Source organism: Leptonotus elevatus, chromosome 15 (assembly GCF_054856555.1).
Source record: "Leptonotus elevatus isolate MCC_2025b chromosome 15, RoL_Lele_1.0, whole genome shotgun sequence".
NCBI lineage: Eukaryota > Metazoa > Chordata > Actinopteri > Syngnathiformes > Syngnathidae > Leptonotus > Leptonotus elevatus.
In genome coordinates, this window is record NC_141253.1 from 2,660,460 (window position 1) to 2,687,194 (window position 26,735).

Below are 26,735 nucleotides of genomic sequence, written 5' to 3' on the forward strand. Positions count from 1 at the left end.
AGGAGTTCAACTTTGGGATTTGGAGGTCCAGTGGTCGGTTTTTTAGTTTCTCGGTAGGTTCGGGGAGGAATCCAACAACCCGGAAATAAGACGACTCGCTTTAACCAATCCCATTTTTGGACCTAAAGGAACCCGCAGACGACGGGTTCCGTTCCCGGTCCTCGATGGTCTGGCCGGTCCAGTGTATAGCATGTCCATCGCCACGACATCCAGCCGGTGTAAGAAAAACGACGCGCTCTCTTCGTCAGTCCTCTTTTTAGAAGCATAAAAATAAAACTCCTAAATACAAGTCTGCATTTGACCTTTGACATTATCAAATATAGCCGCGCGCGTGTACGTGTGTATACATACTCTAGAAGCCCCAAAAAAGGAAATGCATACATCTATATTAAATTGCATCAATATAGTATCACATAAATCTCATTTACTTACATATCACATATACGTTTGTACAAGCTCTATCCTTTACAAATCCACAGTACGTGAATATAATTTGTGCCTTTTTGTTTTTTCTTCTTAAACTTTTTGCAGAAATCGGGAGCTCTGGAATCAAGTGGCCGTCCTTAGCTTAAGGCGTTGCATGTACCAATAGCTTTCACAAAGTGCACTACCAGGGGGGGGGTCCGAGTGGGGCTGCAGGGGGGGGGGGCGAAGGCGGACCCCCGCCCAACGGCTGAACGTAGACGTCATTCCGGACGTAAAAACCGTCAGGATTTTGAGCTCCTATTTGGTTCTTTACAAACGTCGACTTGAAGCTAAAGCGCAAGTGAAGCATCCTCGACTGGCTTGTAGTAATAAGTTGTCGTCGAGGAAGACGGAGTGGTTCGTCCCGGGACGTCAAATTGTCTTTTTATACATACGCATTCATATGTACACGCTCCGACCGTGCCCTCGTGGGCCCGAGTCCCATCCGGCGAACATCTACCTTTCAAGTCCGCGTCTTCCGGTCCGACCCGCGAGGGGGTTTGGCTTGTCCCGGTCCCCATCGGTGGGGAATCGTCCCGCCCGCCGTCCCGCCCGCCCTCGAGATGAAAACGTTTTCCGTCGTAAGGTCCCGCTTTTTTTTTTTGCGTCTAACAGTTGCTGCTGTTGCGAAACTCTCCGTTCTCGGTGATCTGCAGCTTGGTGGGATTGGTCGGCGAGATGCCGTTGCGCGACTGCGTGCTGTAGCGCTCCTTCAGCTGCGTCAGGGCGCTCATCAGGCGAGCATTGGCGGCATCCAGGGACGCGATGCGCTTCTCCTGCGAAGAAAAAAAAAAAAAGGGGGGGGGGGGGTTTTACGGACAAATTTGTAGCATAGCAAAATGGCTAATTCCGAGATACGAAGCAATAGTGGTTCGGATGGTCAAAGTCTTTCGTCAAGTGAACGGTTCATTTTCATGAGCTAAATAGTGAAGTGTTCAAAAATTGCATTTTGGAAAAGGTAGTCAACGACAAAGTCGAATGATCTCAAAATATAGCAAAACTAATTGTGGGAATGCATATGCTATTGGAATTCTTTATTCTTACTTATCATAGGGAAGTCATCCCACACAGTCAGTCAGATTTTGGACCTTGGTCCACACACAAGGCGCACTTCACTATTAGGCGCACCGTTGATTTTTGAGAAAATTTAAGACTTTAAAGTGCGCCTTATAGTCGTGAAAATACAGTCATTTATCAATTTCCTTAATAAGCATTCAGCTTTCAGCATTCCCACGCAATTTCTACAGAAATTGCGCTCAGGCTAGTTTCATTGTGTGAATGCTGAAAACATCCACGTGGTATTTTCTTTTAGCCATTATTTTGACATGCATCTACTCCCACATCATTCATCCGATTTGCATCATTCCAATTTCTACATATTCCAAAAATTCACATCTCACAGGTTATTATTTTTCTCATTCCAAAAATACACCGTTTTTCCCAAATGTAAAATTTTTAACCAAAAATTGCCCATTCATTCCCAATGACACATTCAATATAACAGATTCACGTCGACGGGAATCCCCAACATACGGCTATCAGTATAAAGTATAAAATACCGCAGGACTTCGATCCACATGAACTTTACCATAGCAACAGTTACTATGCTGGCAAACGTTTCCATACCTGTGCGTCAATGATTTTCTGTTTAGAGTCCACCACCGCTTGCATGTCCGAGTGGTCTTTCTTTAGCTCCTCCTCCACCGACATCAACCTGGACAAAAGACACGGCGTCAAAACGGCGGCCGGACAAAATGCCGCTCGGCCGGTTCCCCGGTTCTCCATACCTGCTGATGATGCCCTTCATCTGGAGGTCCTTGTCGTCCTGCTGCCGGCGCAGGCGCTCCTCCGACTCCTCCAGCCGGGCCTGGTACTCCATCAGGACCTTCTGGGCCTGCTCGTCCTGGCCCTTGAGACGGGCCTCGTACTCCTCCAGCTTCTGCACCGAGGCCCGCAGTTTCTCCTGCAGCAGCGCGATCTCCTGCTGGTACTGGACAATTGGAAAGAGTCGGCGTTAAAAAGCACGTCACGGTCTCGTCTGCGTTTGATGACATTTGTTCAGGGTTCTCAAACTTTTTAGGTCCGCGGAGCCTTTTTACAGGAGAGATTTATAATCTTCACAATTAAATATTAGGGGTGCACCAATCGATTGATTGATCGGCGTCCCCGTTTTCCTCCATTTTGAGGGATCGGTATCATAACTTATCTTTGCTTCATTGCTGTCCCAGCTCGCATATGAAGTTATGCACATTTTTAAAAAGTAGCGCAACATAATTAGGGACATCATTTTGTGGACCCCCAAAATAGAGCTCGGAGACCCCTTGGGTCATGGGACCCATATGTTTGAGAACCACTCTGTTAAGTATTACACATCCACACGCCTCCTCAACACTAGTGCCACCTGCAGGTGCAGTACACATCTTCCTTCCAGGATGGAGGCAGTTGATGGCGCAAGGATGGTTGCGGTATTTTTTATTATTATTTTTTTTTAAATTGCTATTGCTGACAAAAATGCAGACGCACACATAAGCTGCTTTGTAAATGTACACACAAAAAGACACACGTTCATACACACACACACACACACACACACACTCGTGCCAGGATATATATATATATATATATATTAGTGTGGTGGGGTATTGAGGGTAAAAGGTGAAAAGGAGGTTAAGGCAGGTTACCTTCTGCACCTGCGTCAGATCCTCTCTGTGCCTCAATGAGTCGTGCTCCATGGCATCATGGTCTAAATACTGCACATTCATATTCAAAAGCCACGCTGCCGTGCGGTCCAGCGCACTGGGGTTCGCGGGGGAGGGGGCCTAGTGGGAACCAACACACACACACACAAACACACGCACACACACACACACACGCACATGAGCGGAGTGCACGTGGGGGTTGGGCGAGGGGGAGGCAGGATTTGGGTAGATGTCGGGGGGCGGGGGCGGGGGCGTGGTTTGCAAACAAAAACAAAAGCACAGCTACAACATAAAGAAGCTTGTAATGCACGTCAGAAAGACAAAAAGCGGGTGGAATGGACGACCTGCACGTTCCGTCCATCAAAGAAACGGGAATGCTGTGAGCCCCTGTTTGTGTCTACCACCTTCGTCATGTCATCGCTAAGCGCGAACCTGGTGCCAAGCCCCCGTACCTGTTTGTGCTGCCCTCTCTGTTTGGTCTCAGGACTGTCCCCCTTGGACGAGGACGACTGTTGCCGCAAACGGGCGCCACCCATGGGCCAGTCCGGTGACGAGGTCATCATGCCGCCGCCCGAGCCGGGCCGGGCGTAGGCGGCGCTGTTGAGCAGATTTGGCGGCGTGCGGCCCCGTGTCACGCTCTGGGGTGGGGGCGGCTGGTCTATCCGCCGCTGGGGGCCGGCGCTGTTCTGCCGGGGGACGGTGGGCTGGTGCTGCGCCTCCGTGAGGGACAGCTGCCGGCGGGTGAACTCGCCCGAGCGCCTGGTGTACTCGTCGCCGCTGCTCCCGCCGCCGTGGTTCAGGAAAGGGTGCTTCCCGTCCTCGTTGTTGCTGTGGGAGCTGACTGAGCTGTGGCACTCCGAGCCCGAGTCGGTCAAACCCCGAGGGGACACCGGAAGGCAGGTGGCCATCTGGTGAGCGCCAACGTGGAGAGAAAATGGCAATCATTGAGACGTGAAAAGCGTGCATGGGGGCGGCGTGGCTCAGTGGTAGAGTGGTCGTCTCTCGTTACCTGGTAAACGGGATTCTGGAAGGACAGCGGGGCGAGCAGCTGAGCGGGTCGCCCCGGAGCGCTTTCCGCGCTCGGGGTGGTCGGGGTCTGGCCGGGCCGCCTCATGCTGGGACCGCCGGGGATGTTGCACTGCGGCACCCTGGCGGACCAGCCTCCCACTGAGACCGGAACTTCAGCTAAGGCGTCTGAGGGGCCGGGACTGGGGCCGCCGCCGCCGCCGCCGCCGCCGCCTTCGAGACTGCGTGGGTCCTGCAGGTCCACCATGGAGAGACTCTTGCTGCCGTTGGCCATGCCCAAGTCGAGCTCGTTAGTCTCGGAATAACTCGAGCTGCGTGCCGGGGAAGGCTGGATCCCTGAGCTCCTTGTCACGAAAAATAAGTCCTTGTTTTCAGGAGTGGGGGAGGGTAGCCGTGTGAAGTCAACCAATCTGTTTGGGGGGGGGGGGAGACCCGTGATAATATTAAAATCGAGCTCAGAACTGACCCAATCTCACTGGGAGCAACTTTTTTTTACCCCGTGAGCTCGTTGTCGATGACCATCTTTTGCAGCCCCGTGGAGATGCTGCAGCCGGCGGCCTCGGCGGGCGACGAGCCCGCCTGCTCCGGCGACCCCGCAGGTGTGGCGGGGATGCCGGACGGGTTGCTTAGCGCCGCGCTCACCTCCCGCAGGATCCTTGGCAGAGGTCCCAGCTTTGAGGTGGAGCTCTTAAAAGTAAGGAAACAGAATTTGTTCAACGTTCAGAGCCAACTACGCGCCTGCTTCGGGCCCCGCCATCCCTTGGGGGGCCTCCAAGCAACTCACTGTCAATGAGGCTTGGTTGTTTATTTCTTTATTTTCATCCACATCAGGGTTCTACCATTCAGACCTTATACTGCCCTCTACTGTCGACTAAAATTGTTGTCAAAGCGTCTTTGGGCTCGCGTTGCAAAACCCAAACCCATAAAACAGGTGAGCTCCCGTTTATTGACATTGTCTCAGGCTGACGAGGATCATGTAAACACAACCAGAAATGGATTAGCAGCCGGCACACAAATGATCAATAATCCAAAGGTTCTGGTGAGCACTGAATTACAGAAGCCACGCTTGATGCCTGAATTATTGAAGTTGTTCTTCCCCAACAGATGGAACATTTGATCTAATGATTAGCAGCTTCCCGATCTGCTACCGAAGCGAATGTCGTCCCCAAAAAAACATGATTGTGACCTCCGTGGGCCTTTCGCAGTGTTCCCGTGCTTCCATGCTGTTTATGTAACACCATCATAAATTATTGATCGACGCCCCGATAAGCATCCTAATGTATTCCGAGCACGATTGGAAGGAGCCACTTTCTTAGCAGCTGCGGTAATTTTTCCACCGTTAGCTCAGAAATACAGATTTTTGCATTTTTTTTTTAAACAAAAATGTAGAAATCCAAAATGAAAAAAAAAAGAGAATAATAAGCCTAACCAGTCTAACTAGAATCACGTAACAGCTGATGGGGATGTCACAGACTGTGCTAATACACTCATAAAAGTATCGGATGATAAAAAATGTATAAAAAAAATTCAATAATAATTACACTTCATCAAAACATCATCTTAACTATAAAATTTTAAGTTGACCAAATATTTATTTATTTTCCAGTATAGTCTTAATGTGACAATATTAAATGAGTATCTTCAGGAACATGAACGAGTGGTTTGTACAACTGATTACTTGCTAACCCTCTGGTTTAGCGACAGGTCAATATGAACGGTTTTAGTTTAAAAGTCAGTTTTTTTTTATGCAAATGTTTTGTTTTTAATCAAAATGAGGGTAAAACATGTTTTGATATTATGTAAACGTATATATACTGTATATTGTTTAAGAATACATGTTATGGTTATATTATCCCACCTGTTGATCCATGGGTCAAATTGACCCAATTGAAAGATAAAAATTTATTTTAAATGTTAAAAGTTATATTTCAGAAACTTCTTGAGTGGCAAGCTTAGTAATTAAGTAAGCAATGTTTATTGGGGGCCTTTTTGTTTCTGACACTTTTAATTTTCATAAACCACCGGGTCAAATTGACCCATAACATTGCTTTATTATATTAAATATACAATTCAGAGCTTGACATGCAGCGGGTCACATTGACCCGCGCACATTCTGGAGCGCAGAACAAGAAGAAACATCACAGAAGGGTTTAGTCGTGTTTACTGAAGCTTAGCCTCAATATTTGCGCACTAATCCGTGTCAACATCAACCCGACCAGCCGGTATTCCCCACATTCCCGTGATCGGCGTTTCGTACCTGGTCCATCTGGGAGACCACCTCGGACAGGAGGGAGTGCAGCGTGGAGAGCTCGCGGCCCAGGTCGATGTAGCCCTCGAAGCCCGCCGTGTTGGAAATGGTCTCCGGGTTGGAGATCTCCAGCAGGAAGCGCTGCATGTTGGTCCACTCGTGCTCCAGGAACTGGTTCATGAAGGACATGTACTCCTCCTTGTTCCCAAACCTGATGAGTGCAACACAATCCAAATTCTAAAGTTGCATTTCATTTGCTCATTGAAATGAATGGAACCAAAAAATAAAAAATAAAATGTATAGTTTAATGTGTTATTTAATACAGGAAATAGCACTCAATAATATTTAGTTTGAACATATAGTAGTAACATAAATAAAACGTAAATAATTCATGAAAAATGTATTGTGACTCCTGGAGTCTAGTACTTGGCCACCGGGGGCGGTATAATACAGTCATAAAGACACAAACCAAGAAGACTTTCACAACTACTGTATAAACTGCAGTATTATTACTTTTTTTTTTGCAGACAATAAAGAAAACATAAATGTTTGCTTTTTTTTTGCCCCCACTTCCTCACCATTTTGGAAAAAGTATATTTAATGTTTATCAGTGTGTTTTGAAGATTTTTTTTGGGAAAAAAAAATTGCCTAAAGGCTTAAAACACCATTATCAATGCTATTAGGTAGCCTTTCAGTGGTGTTTTGCATCGTGTGTTAGCATTGAGCTAACGGAATATTAATATAATATTCTTGCTTCCAAAGCTCCAAGTCTCAAACCTCAAAGACTCACTTGGCGAAATTAGCCAGGTTCTGCGTGACCTTGGCGATGAGCGTGAGTGTGCGCGCCGTGCGGTCGTCGGGGTACTCCTGCATCAGGTTGAAAAGCGACGGCGACATGATGGCCGGGCAGAGGAAGCGCAGGAAGAGCGAGGCGCTGATTAGCCGCTCGCTGATGTCCGGCCGGCCGCGGTTGCTGCACTCCTGCCGCCACGAGGCGAACACCTCCTTCAGCTCTCGCGGGAAAACGCTGGTTGGAAAGGAAAAAAAAACACGTTAACTTTTGGGGAGCACAAATGCAGGACAGTTTCGAGCCGCGTCCCGCTGCTCACCAGTACGAGTTGATGATCTTGCAGAAGGCCAGCTCGCAGCACATTTTCAGGTTGCTCTGGTGCTCCGGGAGGTCCCCTGAGGAGCACCTAGACGGGTCCACCTCGCAGTTTTCGTCAGACTCGTACAGAGCTTTGATGAACTCGCCTAGACAACAAGTGAGATTGCACCTTAAAGTAGCTTGCTGTGGCAAGACTTCTGAAATTATTGCCATAATTAACACTGGGAAAACACAGAGAGGTGCTGTTTTGTGAGGCTGGTCAATCAGTGGAGCCCACTTCTGACACCATTTGTTGTTGCAATATTTTCTACATTACTGTAATAAACACTGGACAACAGCAACAAATTATGGTTAGCTCATTATGTGGGGCAAGTAAATCATTGGACCCCACTTCTGACACCAGTTCATGTGGCAATGTTTTCTATACTACGGTTATAAACTCTACAGCACACTAAAAAGTGTGTTTTTGTTTTCTTTTTTTTCAAAAAGTGTGTTTTTGTTTTCTAACGCTCATCAATCCCTGTATCCCACTTCTGATTGTATTTTTGTAGCAATACTGTTTGCATTACAGTTAATAAACACTGAAACACCAATAGTTGTCTTTTTGTGATTTTCTGGGGTTGGTCAATTTTTGGACCCCACTTCTAACACCAACAGTTGTGGCAATATTTTATATACTACTGTAATTAATAGTGAACAGCAGTTTTGTCATTGTGTTGGGCTGACCAATGGACCCCACTTCTGACACCTGTTGTGGCAATACGGTCTGTATTACAGTAATAAACATTGGGGAAGATCAACAGCTGTGCTTTTGTCATTTTCTAGGGTTAGTCCCCGAATCCCACTTGTGACACCAATTTCTATAGTACTGTAATAAACAGTGGGAAATAACAAGAGTTGTGTTTTGTCATTTTCTGGGTTTGGTTAATATTTGGATCACCAGTTGTTACCAGGGTTATTATCTATATAATTCTATACAACTAAAAGAAAATGGTCTTTTTGTACTTTTTTGGGGCTGGTTAATTGTTGGATCCCAGTTTTGACACCAATTACGACAACAGTTTATATTAAAGTAATAAACCTTGGGAAATGCCAAGAGTTGTATTTTCTTGTGGTTGAACAGGAAGGTTAGTCCTTTGATCCCACTTCTGACAGCCACAATTGCGGCAATATTTTGTTATCATGTAATTAAAATAATTCAAAAGTTGTTTGACACTAAAAAAACAAAAGAAAAAAGAAAAAAAAAAGATCTCCAATGTGGAGGCAAATGTAAAATGAAAGGAGAACGACAGTGTTTTCGCGAGGGAACGAGCGGATCTGTTTTTTCTTCTGTTTTTGTTAAACCACAATCTTAAGATTTCCAAATATATCAACAGTTTAGCTGACGTCAAACAAACAAAAACTTCACCGGCGCGGTGATGCATAATTGACAAGGCTGCTCCAATATTCCCGTCCAGTCATCCCGCTGAGACGGTCCTCTTTCAACAAACAAGCCTCGCATGTGGAGACGCTCCAAGATTGGCGTAAACCCGCGCCGACTATTAATCGAAGTGCCAGGAAACCGCTGGCCACTCACCAAGGGCATCTTGTAGGTACTTCTGGCCCACCAGTTTGAGGTACTCCTCGATGGCTTTGGTCGCCAATGTGTTCTCGCGGAAGATCAGGTGCTCGTTTTCCCCGCAGCGGTCCACTTCCGACATCATCAGGTCTGTCAGGAAGTCCTGAAGGGCAAAAAGGGTGCTGGGTCAGACCACAAAAATAACATACAAATTGCATTTTTATGGTGCCCGATCTGCTGTGTCACGAGATCCTGAGCCCCGCCCTATTGTCTGTGCATGTGATTCATTGCGGGTATGGACACGGGCATTTTGGAGCCAGCCAGCCGCTCCGTGCTATCCGACCAATTAGCCTCCGCGCCACACATTGAGCTGATTCTACTTTGAATTATTGTCAACTAATTCTGCCCTGTCTGCATTTTCATTCTCGGCCTGCTTTCAAGCCAGCCTTCATTTTGGATCTTGTTTACTGTCTGCCTGGACCCTGAACTCTCTGAACTCACAGGACCCCCCTTGTCAAATCCAGATCCAGAAGGTAAAAACTCTGCCAGAGTTTGGCTTTAGCCACATGCGCTTCTACTCAACTGGCAGGTAAACGAGTTTGGGAGTGGACGCGCCTGCGGCTAAAGCCAAACTGTGGCAGGGTTTTTACTTTCCGGACCTGGATTTGGAGCATGCGGGCAACGTATTGGAAACACTTCAATGAACCGCACGAAGGAATTTCAAAGACAGTCTCCCTGGAATGAAAATGGATTTAAGAAGGCGAGGACAACAACAAACTAAAGTTGCGGTGGTTGAGGTTTGAGATTTCAATTCGACTGTACGCGTTACGGTTACGAAAGGAACTGCAAGTCTTTTCCCCTTAAAAAGACGGTGACGCATCCTACTTTCCCTTTTGTCCTCCATCCATGCATCCATCCATCCGCTCGCTAATAAGCAGAAGTGGAACGCGCTTTGTATCGCTGCCACATCTCATCAGGCATCAAGCTTGTCTCAAAAAAAAGAAAAAGAAAACGAGGGTGGTACGAAGACACGGCTGATGGCATCTAATGAATGCGGTCCCGAGATGCTCTCTATGGACGGTCTTACTCGCCAAAAGAACTCTGGTGACATGCAGATTCATTATTAGAATATATTCTTAAAATGGCTGCCGGTGACGCCATCGAAGGGACAGGATAATTGTCGCAATGCTGACGGTGTGTGACTCGACGTTACTTTGGAAAAGTTGGTAGAAATAACCCAATACGCTATTCCTGATGTGTTTTTTTTCTTCTTTTTTTTTCTAAGAGCTCAGTATTGTTCATTCGGAAATGTCATCATCATTGCTCTTTTATTTTTTTTATTTTTTATATATATATATATATATATATATATATATATATATATAATTTTTTTTTTTGTGTGTGTGTGGGTGAGTATGTGTATGTGCGTGCGTGCGTGCGTGCGTGTATTTGTTAGCTCACCAGAAAACCTATTAGAAAAAATCTCATACCGTTCACCTAAACCGAACACCAGGAGACCCGAGGGGACCAAAGAAAACCAAGGAAGGTGAAATCCAGCACCGACCAGACACCCCCCACCAGAACTCCTCCCCAGCCCAAGAAACATCCAGACCCCAACAAATCCAAAAAACATAAAATCAGGGAGGCCTCAAGAGACCAAAGGAGAGACCGAGAAAAGGAAGGAAGGACAGACGAAGCCGCGTGAGATCCTTTTTTTTTTTTTTCCCTTTTTAACGACTTGTTGAGGACACAGCAGAAAACAAATGTGATATGACAAAAATAAACACACATGCTAACATTAGTTTAGCCCTGTTGTCGTGCCAACAATCTCCACTACAACCTCCAAACGCCCCCGCCGCAGCCGTGACACCCGCGGGACGTGCGGAGGAACTCCAAATAGCTCCGCACGGAAGGAGGGACTTAATGCAAAGTAATTAAGGACGCGAACATCTCGGGGGGGGGGGGGATGCTATGCCGACTTCTCCCTCATCAATCAGCCGGAGACCGACATGGCTTCTTAAGCGCTAATCATTCACCGCGATCAAGTCGACGAAAGTTTCAAAAAGATCCTCTCCGGTATCAGACTGATGAGGCATCAAAAGACAAAAAGGCGACGATGACGGGCGACTAAACGCAGACGAGTTATTTTTGGTCTCCAATAACAAGAACGACGCGACATCTTCATTTTCCTGTCCTCATTTTACCAAAACGAAATCCAAGGGCTTGAAAGCGACCGGGAGGGTGTGGTCAATTATGCAAATGATCGCCGACGTCTACGGCGTCTTGCGCCGGAATGTCGCAAGAGGGGGTGCGAGGTGGTACGCATATGGGATTTAGTCTGTGCTAAAAATGCAATATAGGCTGAAAAATCACCTTCCTGTCTGGTCTCTCGTCTGCAGTATAACAGTTGCGGGGGTGAAAAGTTCGCCGCGAGAGCAGCAGTTTGTGCAAGAATATTTAACCTCGATGTGCGTTAAAAGTCTCTCCGCGGTACCCTGGTGAAGCATAACACGCTTGGATATCCTGGTTTGCGAGACGATGTCCGCGGAGGGTTCATTTGCAGGGCAGAAAATAAGAGTCGAAACATCAAGCGGAGTCTGAAGTAGACTTGGGTAGGAAAATTAAGAGCGCAAATCGATTTTGTTGATTTTTGTGCTACAACTTGGAGGCGACGACTTTCAGTCTAAGATTTTAGGTCTCTGACTTCAATTTCAACTCTTGGGCCATAACCGTATGGTTCTGACTTTCGAGCTTTTGACTTTAAAGCTCCAACTGTTGGGGTGTGGCTTTAGGACTTTCAAGGTTAGGACTTTCAACTATGACCTTTGGGGTACGGCTTTTGGGATAAGACCTAAGATTTTGCGATGACTTTAGGGCATTGCCGTTGGAGTTACAACTTTGCGAATACAACGTTTAAGTTTGTACTTTTTTGGGGCTGGTTAATTGTTGGATCCCAGTTTTGACACCAATTATGACAACAGTTTTATATTAAAGTAATAAACCTTGGGAAATGCCAAGAGTTGTATTTTCTTGTGGCTGAACAGGAAGGTTAGTCCTTTGATCCCACTTCTGACAGCCACAATTGCGGCAATATTTTGTTATCATGTAATTAAAATAATTCAAAAGTTGTTTGACACTAAAAAAACAAAAAAAAAAGATCTCGAATGTGGAGGCAAATGTAAAATGAAAGGAGAACGACAGTGTTTTCGCGAGGGAACGAGCGGATCTGTTTTTTCTTCTGTTTTTGTTTTTGTTAAACCACAATCTTAAGATTTCCAAAGATATCAACAGTTTAGCTGACGACAAACAAACAAAAACTTCACCAGCGCAGTGATGCATAATTGACAAGGCTGCTCCAATATTCCCGTCCAGTCCCGGTTCTGACTTTCGAGCTTTTGACTTTAAAGCTCCAACTGTTGGGGTGTGACTTTAGGACTTTCAAGGTTAGGACTTTCAACTATGACCTTTGGGGTACGGCTTTTGGGATAAGACCTAAGATTTTGCTATGACTTTAGGGCATTGGCGTTGGAGTTGCAACTTTGCGAATACAACGTTTAAGTTACGACTTTACAGCAACTTTACAGCTAATGCGACTTAACCGACTCCCGAGCGAAAACTCTGTTGCTACCACTTTGAAGGTGCAACTTTCTAGGTACGACCAAAGGGCTATGTTTTTAAGGTTACAACTTTCAAACTATGACTTTCGGGCTACGGCCCCATGGTTATACATTTTGGGCGTACATCTTGTGGGCGACATCTACAGGACTATGACCTCAGTTTAAAGGTTTTTCAGCTATGACTTAAAGGCTACTATTTACAGACCATGACTTTTGGGCAAGGACTTCTGGGCCACAACTTTCACGGCGCGTCATTCAGGCCTTGACGTCCGTGGCAAGACTTTCAAGGCTACCGCTTTAAGCTTACAACTTCTGTGGTTTTGACTTTTTGTACTACTCCGATATGATTCCGAGCGTAGTTTCCCAACATTCTCACGGTGAGACTTACTTTGGCTTTGCCGGTGCTCTGCAGAATATGAACCAGCGCACACGCCATCTCCTCCTTGTTCTTCACGCTGATGCTGGGCTCGAGCACAGAGCAAAGCAGCATGTAGTTGTTGGTCGTGTACTCGGCAAACTCTTTGTACAGCTCCATGGGGAGGATGTTCATGCTCTGGTACCGCGCCTTAATGCGGATCATGGGTCCGGACGTCTTGCCCTTAGCGGGGTTAGGCGTGCTGACCGGGTACCACTTCTCCACAAACTGCCGGCCGGTCACCGCCGCCACGGGGATGCTGACCAGCCCAACGTAGTTGTTCTTGTCCTTCTTTTTCTTCTTGTCCGTGTCCTTGTAGAGGTGCGCCGTGACGGCGTGCACCGCCGGCAGGTTGTTGAACTCAAAGTGCTCGCCCCAGAAGACGTTGTCCGTCTTGAGCTTGCAGGTGGTGCGCGCGTACAGCGCGTCATCCAGGCACAGCTCGCAGAAGTACTTCTTTTTGGCGGGGAGATCCTTGGCCTCGATGAGCCACAGCCGCAGCATGTTCTCCACCCGCCGGCTGTTGTCCTGCAGACGAGATGGTGACAGCAAAAGTGGCTGAGAAAAGATGCTGAATCGTCAACCGGGAAACAATCATGCGGTCTCCTTTGTCCTTATCATTTGTGTCACCTGATATAATAACACCATTTGAAGACAGAAAAAAAAAAAATTTAAGGCCCCTTTTCTTGTTAGAAATACTGGCACACCTTGAGGGAATCGCGTCATCAGGGTAACTGTCAATAGGATAACCATCATCCCAACAGTTTGCCAGATGCTTCAATATCATGATATTTCTGTGACATATAGCCGACGTATCTCAAGAAGCTAAAAAAGTACCACAGTCAGATGAAAAGAGAAGATATCTATTTTTGATGCCGGTGTATCAATATTGTAAATGTGTCTCTGCAGCAGTGCCGCAACCAAAGCTCTTCACTTGGGTTTGTGATTTTTTTAAAATTGTATTCAACGAAATTTTATTCTTCCATCAATCCCAAGTTTCCACGCAACACACATATTGGCGTGTTGGTCACGTCACAGGTCAGTTACAAAATGCGGGTCCGCCTCCTCCTCACCTTGTTTGGTTGCACGGCTCTCCTCAGGTTCTCCATCCATTTGTCCCTCTCGGCTGATGAACGGCAGGAAAAGCATTTGCTCCCCGAAGAGGTTGTCACCTGCGGAGACAAATGCCAACATGAGCGGGAAAAGAACCGATGAGTTTCACTTATTTATGCGTTGACTTTCAACTGCTCATCCTGTGGCACTGAGCTAATTAGTTGCATAAATAACATTGAGATAACTAGCTAGCTACCATTGAGATAACTAGCTAACTAATTAGCAAACTAACTAAACTAAATTTGTTGACACAAACCTAACCTCTCCCTTTTCATTATTGAACTCACAACATTTTGACTATTACGCTACCATAAATAACCTTGTGCTGCTAAATAACGAGCTAACAATATGTATAACGTTATCATGATTGCGCTAACTAATTCTCTACCAACCCAACTAACTAACTGGCTAACTGACTCATGTCAATTATAACCAAATGTCCCACCTTGCATTACTGAGCTTGCTAACGAGCAACATCATAAATAACCTTGCGCCATTAAGCTAACTAGCTAACAGACTGCTGTTCTTTAAGCTTTTCCCCCTCTTCCTGTAAAGCACCACAACCCTGTACCGTATTTGTTTTTTGCCAGATGTATCCGTTTTTTCTCCGCATGGCTGCCTCGCACACCCGCCCACCGTCTCCGCTGGAAAAGCTCCTGTGTGGTACCGCGTGATAGTATACGCATGTGACTCTCGGTTGCTAATCAGAGGCAGCGCTGTTCACAGCACGTAGCAAATTGCTGTGGGTTATCAAGAGGTTAAACCTCACCGTCGGCGACGTAACAGATTAACCCCTCTGCCATACTTGCATTCATTTTCAATCAGCCATAAAAAAAAAAAAAAAAGGACAATCATTTCCGATTGCATTTACCCCGAGAGCTCATTACGTCACTGTCGCTTTAATCCGAAATCCAAATAAAAAGCGATTTAAGGTGCTTAATGTGATCTAATGTAATCTTTAGAAAGCCTCAACCGGTCGCAGTGTGCTCACTCTGGCTTAAGGGTGGGGGGGGCATTCCTCCTCCAGCAAACTTAGCATTAGCGGCTATAATGCCAGTGTAGGTGCTACATACAACAACTTTGAGCTAAATAGCAAAACATAACCTCACACCATGCGCTATTGAGCTAACTTGCTAACTAGTTAGCTAACGGGTATCCAGCTTATAAACAATGACAAATAAAACTTAACACTATCTAGCTATCTAACACCCACTAAAAGACAACCTCTGACCATGTGCTATTAAGCTAACAAGTTATCTACATAAATCAACCAACCACCCAACCATGCCGATTTTTGCATATTGATACATCCCTCAACATTCATCACACACCCCACAAAGGCCTCACCTCGAAACAGTAGTCCTGGCCGAGGATGCTGCTGTGCACGGGCTTGATGATGACCTCGTCCTCCATGCTTAAGTCCAAGGCTTCCACAGCGCTGCTGGGACTGAGCAGTGACTCATGGGAGCGAGACTCCTTCAGCCTTGGCATCAGATGAGATCTACGAAGAAGCAAGAAGAGGAAAAGGACCGAGAGTCAGAAGAAGATGGGACTTGAGTCGACGGGAGGGCTAGCATATGCGCCGCGCGCACGCTAGTTAGCAAAGCGCGTGGGAGGAAAAGTGTGAGGACGCCTCGAGCGAGGTCCTTCCGCGACATCGCCACCATCATCTTCAACATCGTCATCTTCAACTAATGGATGCTCACTGTATTATGGCCATTACATGAGTAAGACTAAGAAGCCACATTGATTAGCATTAATGCCAGACAAATGGAAACAGTTCCGACGAGCAACATCAACAAAATGAAGCAGGCGATGGATGTGTTGGGAATCATTCACCCATTCCTGACTCACTCATCACTGTAAGGATTTTTACATAGTGGACGACATTGATCATTCATCTGTTGAATGAAAAAAATAGGCTGGGGGGGGGGGGGGGGGGGGGGGGATTGGGGGGTTGGGACACATTCACAATCTGGACATATTTGCGTCCCCACGACCCCAAATATTTTTGGGGGGACAACGTCATGGTCCTACGGCTTAAAACGGTCTTTTCCCTCATTGTCTGAAAAAACATCCAGACTTTTAAACTTGAGATGTCATAATGCTGCACGGCTCCCACAAAGCGAGGGAAGAGGACAACACGCCACAATAAATTTGTGAAAAAATATGAAATTGAACATATGAGGTTTCCGGCCAATAGCGACGATACGGACATTACGCTGGCGATCAACGATATCGACTAAATGCTCAAATGTCTTTCCATACCGTATAAGGTAATGCTAAAAAAACCAAGACAATGTCTCTTCTAGTCATAAGTGGTGCTGCCGACCACATGACTAACAATATCCTCGCCCAGACTTCAGTATTTTACCAGTGATAGAGTAGCATTGGTCGACTTCCTCTCCCCCGTGCTTGCTGCTCAATATAAACCTACTTATGTGTAAGTCAAGCAGCGTAATGGATCCTGAGTGTGTCTGGGCAGCAACCTGCACACTTTGCTTGAGTATTCTTTGGAAGAGGAAAAAAAAAAAAAAACCCTATAAGAATAGCGTTCACGTGATTGTCGGGCCATCGGAGCACTCAGACGGCGTTAGTGAGAGCTTAACTATTGCAACAACAAAGTCTTGGGAAGAGCAAAACGAGTGCGTCCCGCGCGGCCATTGTTGAATTGCAATCGCGCACAAAAGTCGGAACGTTCGGGTCCACGTGACGCTAAATCTTCGCCGCGCTGTGTTGATGCTGTTGTTAGCCTAAAAAAGGCAACATGCGTGACGATCCTAATACCGTGTCAACACAAAACGTTTCCCGAGAGAGGTTTTCATTCAGAGGCTTCTTAACACAACCTTTTGCATGTGCAACCAATAATCACTAATCTGCTATTACACTTCTGTGGTCATGTTGTACAGTGAAAGCTACCGATTCAGCTAATGCAGAGTCTGCTAACGAGTCTACACGAAATGGAGTCGGCGAAATGAATCATACGAGTCTGCTGTGCGTTGGTAAGTTAAGTTAATACAGTGATTTTGTTCACTGAGAAGTTAGCAGAATCAGTGAGGAACCCGCCGACTTAAGTGATTTGGACCCGTGAACCACATTCTCCAAGCATACATTTTAGGTAAGTCCTGCTAACTCGAGTCCGTGAACCGAGTCATCTAAGTCAGCGGTTGATTAACTTGAGTCACCGAACTCAGGGATTTCGTTCACTGACTCAAGTTAACGTCCTCACTGGAAAACACCACAGAGTCAAACGATGGTCTCAATTGTTTCAAGTTAGCGGCCTCACATTGGAAACAATTCAATACACAACGTACTCAAGATGATTTGGTTTTTGGGCGAGAATTCGAGGACTTACACGGAAACGTTTGACGATTCAAAACACAACACACTTCAGATGATTTGGTTTTCTGACTAGCGTTAGCAGACTTTTAACAAGGAAGCCACTGACTCGGGTGATTTGAACTTGAGTCTGCTGACTGGACTCAGTCTGCTGTGCTTTCCCCTGCTAACTCCAAGTTAACAGACTCAAATCGAAACACCACACGTGGCGCTGATTCAAAACACAGCAGACTCTCGATGATTCGGTTTGCTAACTTGCGTCCGCTAATTCTTATCAGTGGACTGAATAATCTCAGTCTGCCGTTTCGGGCGATTTGGTCTGCAAAAAGAGTCATCGAGTTTGCAGTCTTTCGAGTGAGTCCTCCAACTCGAGTTAGTAAAGCCAATGAACCGAATCATCGGAGTCAGCAGCGTTTACTGTGATCGAGCTAACTCGCATTAGTGAACTCTGCGATTTTGTTTACTGACCCGGGTTACGAGCTCACACCACCAATTCCCAGGATTTGACGTAAAGTGAACTCCAAAAAATTTGAACTCACAAGCTCACTGAATCTTTTTAGCAACTGACTCCATAGCATACAAAATGTATCACCACTACAGGACACATGCACAGTATTCCAGAATTGAGGCCAATTTCAGTCGCTTCACATGTCCAATTGTCGGGAAAACTCAACAAGCACAGCCAGAACAAAGTGGTAAAAGTCAAAAATGGGCCGCTTGTCTTTCGCCTTGAGTGTTGCGTGGGAAGAAATTCGGTGCCCTCCTTTCTCCCCCCCCCCCACCCTCCTTCTTGTGTTTTCCTCCGCCTTTGTCCAGTGCCACAGGGCTGATTGAATATTCAGGTCAAGAAGTGAGAAGCGGCGTTTCCGCTCTTCTTTCCAATCGCTTTGCTCGTGCAACCGCGCGTCGGCACCCTCGAGCGCAAATGCTGCCGTTACGCAAGTGCTTTTTGGTAGCTGCAAGTTGCAAGTCAAGTTTGTGCATTAAAAACACGGCAATTATGTGCATTTTGTGTCTGTCTTGTCAAGCAAGCAAAGTTAGGTAGTGTGTTCAGAATCGTATCAGAGCGAGCTCAAAATCTTTATAAGAACTTTTAATGGACAAAAAGTCGGTATATTCCATCAATTGCAAATTTGTATTAGGCATGGGCCGATTACCGGTTTGACATTTACCGTCGTTTTGAAAAGTCAAGGGGAGGTGAGAGGAATTATGCACGGAGGAGGAAGCAAGACAAAGACACGCGGAGCAAACACGGATGCCTTTTTGCTCTCTTGATTAATGTGCATTGTCCTAAAAATATAACATTAAAAAGTTGGTACCAGCTGGTACTAGTTAGCCCCAAAGACAACATGGGTTAAAAAAAAAGAAGACGAAAGAAGGTATTTTTTTGAGAAAAAAAATGGGCCATTCCGTAAGTATTTGTGGAAAAAAAAGAAGTCCTAATCTTGGAAGTCAGGTCATAGTTGTCTATATATGTCTAATAGGAAAATAGTGGTTAGCCGCCAGCTTGTGGTATTTAAATGGAATTATAAAATTTTCTAGAGGGGGGTTTGGAAGGGCATGAATTACTCACATGATTTCTGCTAGCTGAGGGGGGAATTTAGTCCCAAATTAGTGGCGGAAGACTGTAATCGTATTTTTTTATAAAAAAAAAAAAAAGGGGGATTTCCTATAAGATTTAAAGTCACAATTTTTACAAGAATCCCCCCCCCCCCTACAGTGAAGTCTATTTGTACTAAAATACTGTAAAGTCGTATTCTGCTACAGTATCGTTGCAGTCTCATGAAAATAATGTTGCATTTTTTAGTTAGAAAACAACAATAAGTTTGCAATCTTTAAAAATAAATCTAAATAATAATCATATGAACAGCTAAAAATCTAACAACGTCTTGTGTCCATTTGCCACCAGGCTGCTTTCAATCACTCACTGTTGCCGCGGCGACCACCACCGGTAACGCCACAGCGTGGTGGCCACCATGAACTCAACCTTTGCCCCTTGACCTCAGCTTGCTGCTTCAGCACTCAGTCATTAGTGTGACCTTGGAACTCCTCCTGGTCCATTCACCGTTCTGGCGTCTGCCTTTGGAGTTGTGGACAAAACACCCACGAGCTGTATTGGCTGATAACCTACTGACTTTTTTGCCCTTAAACTAACAACTTGGATGGTATTTTCCGGTGTATGCATAGAATATGCGCACACACACACACACACACACACACACACACGTATATATATATATATATATATCGTGAGTCAACACTGATGTCTGCAACAGTTCCTCCATTTGAGTCCCCTGCTGTGTTTTCATGTGAATCGAATCATTTTGAGTCTGCAGCGTTTCCCTGAGTGTGCTAAATCTTGTATACTTAGCGGCAGTTGTCCAGAGGTTAACGGAGACCTCGAACCCCCCGATTCCTGATTCAGTAAAAGGATTCGAATCATCAACGTGTGCGATTCAGGAAGTGAGCGGCTCTCTTATTCAGCATTGCCTGCAGCGTTGAATATTTTCTGCTGTCATGCCCGCACATGCTCTTGTGCCCCCCCCCCCCCCCGCCCCCCTCCCCTCTGTCGTGTGGCTCGTTTGCTCTTCTCCACAAATTTATTTACACAAAACGGCTTTAAAAAAAAATACAAAAGTTACAGATGCAAAGTCCTTCATGGACCGGCAACATTTTTTTCCCCACAACTCCCGAGATTCCCACACCCAGGATGAGCTCTCAACACAAAAGGCACACTTACACCCTGCTGCTGAACAAATGAAACATGGTGCGGCGGAGTCTCTCCAGGACGGAAGCGCGACTCCCGCGTCGCTCTCGCGGCTCGCATTCCTCAAAAGCAGATGTCGCTTGTTTCGTTTTTTTTTTCTTACGCTTTTTTTGCCGACCTGCGCTACAGAGAGTCCTGGGAAAAACGCAACGGGAGAGCGTCTCTGCTCCTCTGAGCTCCCCAAAGGATGTGCGTTGCTAGCAACATAACACTCCTCTCAACATTTAAAAAGACAGCGCTCCAAATGGTTGGGAGCTGACGAGGTTGGGGAAAAACAAGGTGGGGAAAATGCTCTGGATTTTACAGGCTGCGTGAAAGGCTGACTGTGACTGACATCACCGTAACAACACGACATGTGCCAGTGTCTATAAAAATCGTTAGCTAACGCTTACTTCCAGCACAACAGGAGAAGTGTGAGAAGTGAGTGTCGGGTGTTACATTTCACAAACCTGTCCCGGCTTTCTGTTATACCATTTCACACAGCTGTTGTCCCATCTGGAAAATGGTGGGAAAATGCCTACTACTACTACTACTACTACTACTTTACACTTGAAAGAGAGTAAAAATAAAGATTTGGAAAAAAAGTCACTCAAGGGTTCAGGAACGAATTTACAATCTTCAGCTTGGGAGACTGCCACGCTACCACCTGAGCTATGCCCGTCCTACTGTTTGTGCATCTCCAAGGAAGGAAGATTCCAGCTGACACGAGCGATACCCTAACACAAAGCAAGAACCGCGTGCGTAGCTCAGCGAGTAGATTGGCTGTCTCCCGAGTTGAAGGTTGTGAGTTTGTTCTTCCACCCTTGAATGACTTTCCCCCCCAAAATTCTTTATTTTACTCTCTTCCAAGTGCAAATATTACTCTAAAACTGAGTCTATTTCCCCCCACTCTAAATAAAGTCAAATTTACTCTACAGAATTTACTGTGTAGTAATCATGTTTTTTAATTCAAAAGATTTCGATCAGGAGGTGAATATCAGCTTGTCACGTCGAAATTCTGATAAATTTACGCTCCAACAGAGTCTTGATATGTACGGTATACAATACGCCAGTGGTGGGGTTGGGACCCTTTTTGGGTGACTGTGTCTTGACAAAAGGGGTCAGTTCAAACTGCTCCCAGTCTGGCTGCTAGCTATGTGACAGTCAATCTCCCAAGGACATATATGGAGCGCGACTCAGCCTGGCAGGAAGTCGGTCCCCTCCCTCCTTGGTTCCGCCGTAGCAGGAAACAGACGGGGGAAAACATGTCCGGAGAGCCAGCCATGGTAAATTACAGCTTTTTTTGGCGCGGCGGGTAAACAGACGGCAGCGTCGAATAGTGGCCGGTTAATAGTTAACTGCATGGGCCCGCCTCGGGAGAAGGGTGGCGGCGTAAAGGGGGCTTTCCTCATTCCAGGCACTGCTTGTGATGATGTCATAGCTCACAACGGGTTTGTTTGGAGTGCAGCTGCTGGGAAAATTCCACACGGGGGCCAGATATTGTGATAGTGCTATAGTTACTGAAAACTAACAAAATAGCTATAATTGTAAAAAAAATAAAAATAAAAAAAATAACTAAAAAAAAATCTAATATAAACGAGTGAGAGAAAAATCCATTTGATATTAATTACAGTGAAAATGTCCGTATCTGTCAATTAATTTCATACATTCGCTTTTCAAGATAATTTGTTTCCAATTCCAAAAGCGCTGCTTGAATAAACATACATACATACAAGTATGAAGTGGAATAGAAACCAGACTATTCTGCTGTTGTTCCACATGACCTCCAACCCCCATAAATAGTCAATAAATAGTCAATAGTGTTGGGTTCAGCCGGATCCTGCCTTTGCTAGCGTTACCGCTCAATCGTGGCCGAAGACGACATTTAATCCTCAGGATGGTTGGAGGTCAAAAAAAAAAAAAAAAAAAAAAAAGTGTGCAACATATCAATATGTTCTATCGCTACAGCGCTTGCAAAGCCAGTATCCAGTTGCTTATCAATCAGATCAGCGGACGTTAAAGCAAAGCGTCTCCTCTACGGCAACGTCTCATATTTATGGTATGGCATAAAGTGTCGTTTCTAATCTAGATTTCAATGCATTCACACTCGGGCTGATTTATTCCATTTGCACGCAGCATAACAGCGAAATGCCACTTCACCATGTTTGCTTTGAACTCTGGAAGTTTTGTTGGCCCCTTTTTTGAGTGAAGACTGTAAATTGTCCACATGTGATTAAAATTAAGAACATGAGTGTGAACGGTCATCTGTGCCCTGCAGTTGGCTGGAGACCAGTGCAGGGTGTCGTCAAATGTCACTTTCAGTTAATTGCAGACTCCAAATTGTCCACGTGCCCTGCGATTGGCTTATGACCAGCCCAGGGTGCGCCCCACATAGCCAGAAGTCTGTTTCAGGTGATTCTAAATTGTCCGTAGATGTTAATTGTACCTCGTCGCTCTAGCATAAAGACAACTGGGATCTCGTTTGCTCACGAATCTAAAGAGAGGACAATAAGAATTTTAGAAAATGGACGGATGCATTTTGAGGCCAATTATTATTAACAGCGTACATAGAACGCTGGTAGAAGGCTTGTTGCATAACCACAGCGGAACCAACACCGTCGCGATGTAATTACGGCACCGGGCTCTCCACCTTCTCTTTTTTTGCTTTGTCACTCGCATCTCAGGGAGTCCTCATTTCCCGCCTCGCTGCCATCCCGTTTCCCTCTCAAACCCCGACCCGAGACGCGATCGCATCTGAGCCCTGCGTCCAACTAAGGATGCCATGTAAGCATTTAGATTGCTAACATCCATTTGTGAGCATACAAGCGTTTTCTCACGCACGCACGCACGCACCCCCCACCCTCAGGCTGGCGGCATGGGGGGGGGGGGGGGGGTTGTCAGAGGGGGCCTACTGCATACAAATAAAGACAGACACAAATGTTAGCTTCCAGGGGAATCAATGCCATGATATGACTGGTAAAAAAAGTGCAGGGACACGGCAAAGACCAAGTCGCTGAATCAGCGGTTTCCGAACTGGGGTCAGTGATCTTAAAATAATTAGCTCCAAATTAGGTTGGTTTCCAGAAAAAGATAGCAACATATCTGGACATGCGCCTCAATAAAACAAACAACGTACTCCTCCCTACCATAGCTTTGGGACAAAAGCGCAATCTGACATCACTGCAGGACTAAAGCGCAGTCGTAAGGGGCATGTCCTCTGAATGCGTGAAAAACTACTTAGGCTAGCATTTTTTTGCCGACGCATCTATTTGAGTTGCAAAAATATATTCGCTAAATCCTCCTTCCAGTGGCTGGAATGTTTCCAACCGGCTCGTCACGGGGCTTTCCACGCCACGATGAGAGGCGCTGGTTGCAGCTCGATCGTGAGCTCACAGTTTTAGGGCGAGCATTAATAACTAAGCAACTGACAATTGCGCTGGATAACCACTGGGGGCACAGTGTTTTAGAGAATAAAATGTTTTTTTCTCAACCTTAAAAACTATTTTCCGCTCTAAAATATGATTTTTCCCCCTTGAAAGTAAGAAACTTTTTTTTATTACTGCACATGGTAGTTATTAGGGGTGTAAATCTGTCCAATCAAGACGATTCGATTCGCATCTCGATACATGCGGTGCGATCCGATACAAGGACGGTTCGATTTTAAAATGGAACGATTCGGTTTGGTTCGATTCAGTAGGATTACGATTCGATTTATAAATTATTTTGATACTACTACATTGATTGTTTGAGTATCTTGTTTAATTGAAAATGATTAAAATCTCATAATTTGCACATTTGCAAACATCTGCTTTTATTTTGGAAAACAGCGATCAACATTTTTGCATACGTAATGCTCCGACATGTTACAGACCAAATTAGTACGTATCAGTGTTTTAAAATGCAATTTTAACATGCAGGGCAAATATCTGAAATCAAGGCCAAAAGATGTTTTAGTTTTTTACCAGGCAGCTTTTGCGTAAGAGAATTTCACTTGCTTCAAGCATTTATCTAAAAATCTCAAATAAATAAATAAATAATGAAGTATTATAACTGGTTATTGAGCTTTTATATTACTAGCTATGACTAAGTTTAGCTTATACTAGGTAAGTGAGAGGTGACTGCACGACCAAATGGTCAAATTCGGCCCATTATCTACATATATAACATTTTCCTTAAATTCATCCAGACCTGCTACTTTTAAGTAGAAATACCGTTTTTAAAATTTTGCCATTTTGTTTAGATTAAGAATAGATCTCTTTATTTTGAGTATTTGCATTGCACAAGGTTATTCACAGTAGTAGTAGTGGCACATTTGTGTTAGCCTTCCTTGTAGCATCGACGGACTAATCCATTACAGTATAGCTTGACCTTACAAGCAATTACACCCCCCCCCCACCCAACACCCCCCGCCCCCTTTTACACGGACGACTGCACCATCTTCCTCCTGCAGCCTGATTCCAAGCGGAATCAAGCCGGGGACTGAGACGCGGCAACGTGCAACCGGTAATCGGAGATAAGAAAAGAAAGTCAGCCACTCGGTTTGGACAGAGGGGACAGGACTTCGACCTTTAGACTGAACCTTTTAGCACCGCGACGGCATATATATATATTTATTTATATAACGAGCAACACTGGCAAGGGAGGCCAAGAGGAAGCATTGTAGCAGGCGCAGAATCGGCAGATTGATTTGTGATTATGACAGATTTGTAAAGGTTCTATCAGAGGTGGGATGGCCTGGCGTGTCAGGGAATAGCAGAAAGCGGGTCCTGAGTGTCATATTTAACAACAGAGACTCACTTCGACTGTGCTGCGAGAAACGGTCTATGTCCTGCAGTAATTTTACGCCACAGCCGACTGCCATGTCAGCAATGTCCTGCTTTGTTGAGTTCTGTGTGAACAGATTTTGCTGCCGTGTTAGCAACTGCAACAAGATATGATCATATTAGGACTTCCTGAAAGAGGAAAGACGGAATGTTTATCTGGTTCGCTCCGGTACGACCGAAACAAGTCATCGGGTCTCGCTTCGGTGGGTTATGTGTGAAAGGCAAAGGGGATTTTGTGGAAACTCTTTGACTAAAAATTGGAGTTTTAGCGACAAGCAACCGCAACAAGATGTGACTTCATTTGAAGATGGTGGTCTGTTGGTTCGCTGCAGTACCAGGTATCTAAAAATGGAACGTTCAACTGGTTCGATCGGGTATGACGAAAATAAGTCATCGTGTCTCGCTCCAGTGGGTTATGTGTGAAAGGCAAAGGGGATTTTGGTGGAAACTCGTCACAAAGGATGCTAGTCTTAACGACTAGCAACCGGAACAAGATGTGGCTTCATTTAGAAAGTCTCTGAAGATGGTGGTCTGTTGGTTCTCTGCAGTACCGGGTATCTAAAAATGGAACCTTCAACTGGTTTGATTAGGTATGACGGAAATGTGTCATCGTGTTCCACCTCGTTGGGTTCTGTGATTAAGACGCAGGCTACGATCTCACAACTCTCTCCAGTAACACATACAGGACAAAACTACGACGGAAACATGCCACTGTGTCACTGGGTTTTGTGCGAAAGGGACAGATGATTTGAGAAATTCTTCATGCCAGATGCTAGTTCAAGCGACTCGCAACCAGAACACTGTTAAAAACGACGGTAGTCTCTCAAGATCGTGGTCCGTTTGTGTGGTTTGTCTACAGTACACCACATGTCCGAAAGACAGAACTTCATGTGGTTTGCTCAGGTATGACGTAAATGCATCATTGTGTCCTGCTTCGTTTGGTTCTGTGTGAAAGATGCAGGCCATTTTTTGCTGTGTGAAAGAGACTAGTGCCGCCATAAGATGCAACTACGTAAGAAAGTCTCTCAAGATTGTGGTTATCAGTTTTCTAGAGTGCCGTGTTCAGTATCTAAGGAGAGGACAGTGTGTTGGGTTCTGTGTCAAAGGTTTAGCTAAATCTACGGACATTTTATATGACAGACGCTCATTTTACCAACTCGTTAGAAGAAAGTCTCTCAAGATTGTACCAGGTGTCTAAAAACAGAACATTCACATGGTTTTCTCAGGTATGATTGAAACAGTCATCCAAACCCTTTGGAATCGGGAACACGAGAAAAGTTGTCCTAAAATAACAAAACGGAACGTCGCAATCCATAAATGCACGAGTGACTCATCATCAGTGCCCAGACAAAAACCGTGACTAACCACCAAGTAGCATCACCAGTAATGCCGTCCGTCCCTTGCGGACACAAAGCGACGTGTTGCGCCCCTCGGCCCGCTAGCACCTCCCTGGGAACGGATAGCGACACCCTATCGGCTGCAGAGAAATCTCTCGTCCGCCTCTGCCCGGAATCAAAAACAATCCCTCCCTTGGCAAAGGGAGGCCTCTTAGGAATTTCAGGGAATTATGTAATAAGG

General features: G+C 45.5%; 1 protein-coding gene across 15 annotated transcripts in view; it reads right to left on the reverse strand.

Moving 5' to 3' along the window:
- Positions 1-855: 855 nt before the first annotated feature.
- dab2ipb (DAB2 interacting protein b) overlaps positions 856-26,735 on the reverse strand; it is a 77,316-nt gene continuing 51,436 nt past the window's right edge. For 13 of the 15 annotated variants that reach the window (XM_086096285.1, XM_086096283.1, XM_086096282.1 and 10 more), the window contains 14 exons: positions 15,597-15,750; positions 14,210-14,308; positions 13,110-13,664; positions 9,123-9,267; positions 7,548-7,692; positions 7,229-7,465; positions 6,448-6,649; positions 4,687-4,877; positions 4,174-4,600; positions 3,617-4,072; positions 3,147-3,284; positions 2,253-2,455; positions 2,092-2,179; positions 856-1,241 (listed from right to left, as the gene is read on the reverse strand). In XM_086096285.1, the coding sequence (XP_085952411.1) occupies positions 1,074-1,241; positions 2,092-2,179; positions 2,253-2,455; positions 3,147-3,284; positions 3,617-4,072; positions 4,174-4,600; positions 4,687-4,877; positions 6,448-6,649; positions 7,229-7,465; positions 7,548-7,692; positions 9,123-9,267; positions 13,110-13,664; positions 14,210-14,308; positions 15,597-15,750 (3,208 nt within the window). In that variant the 3' untranslated portion in view covers positions 856-1,073. Of the gene's footprint in view, positions 1,242-2,091; positions 2,180-2,252; positions 2,456-3,146; positions 3,285-3,616; positions 4,073-4,173; positions 4,601-4,686; positions 4,878-6,447; positions 6,650-7,228; positions 7,466-7,547; positions 7,693-9,122; positions 9,268-13,109; positions 13,665-14,209; positions 14,309-15,596; positions 15,751-20,328; positions 20,553-26,735 lie in introns of those variants that run through there. The other 2 variants (XM_086096295.1, XM_086096284.1) reach the window with 2 other exon arrangements.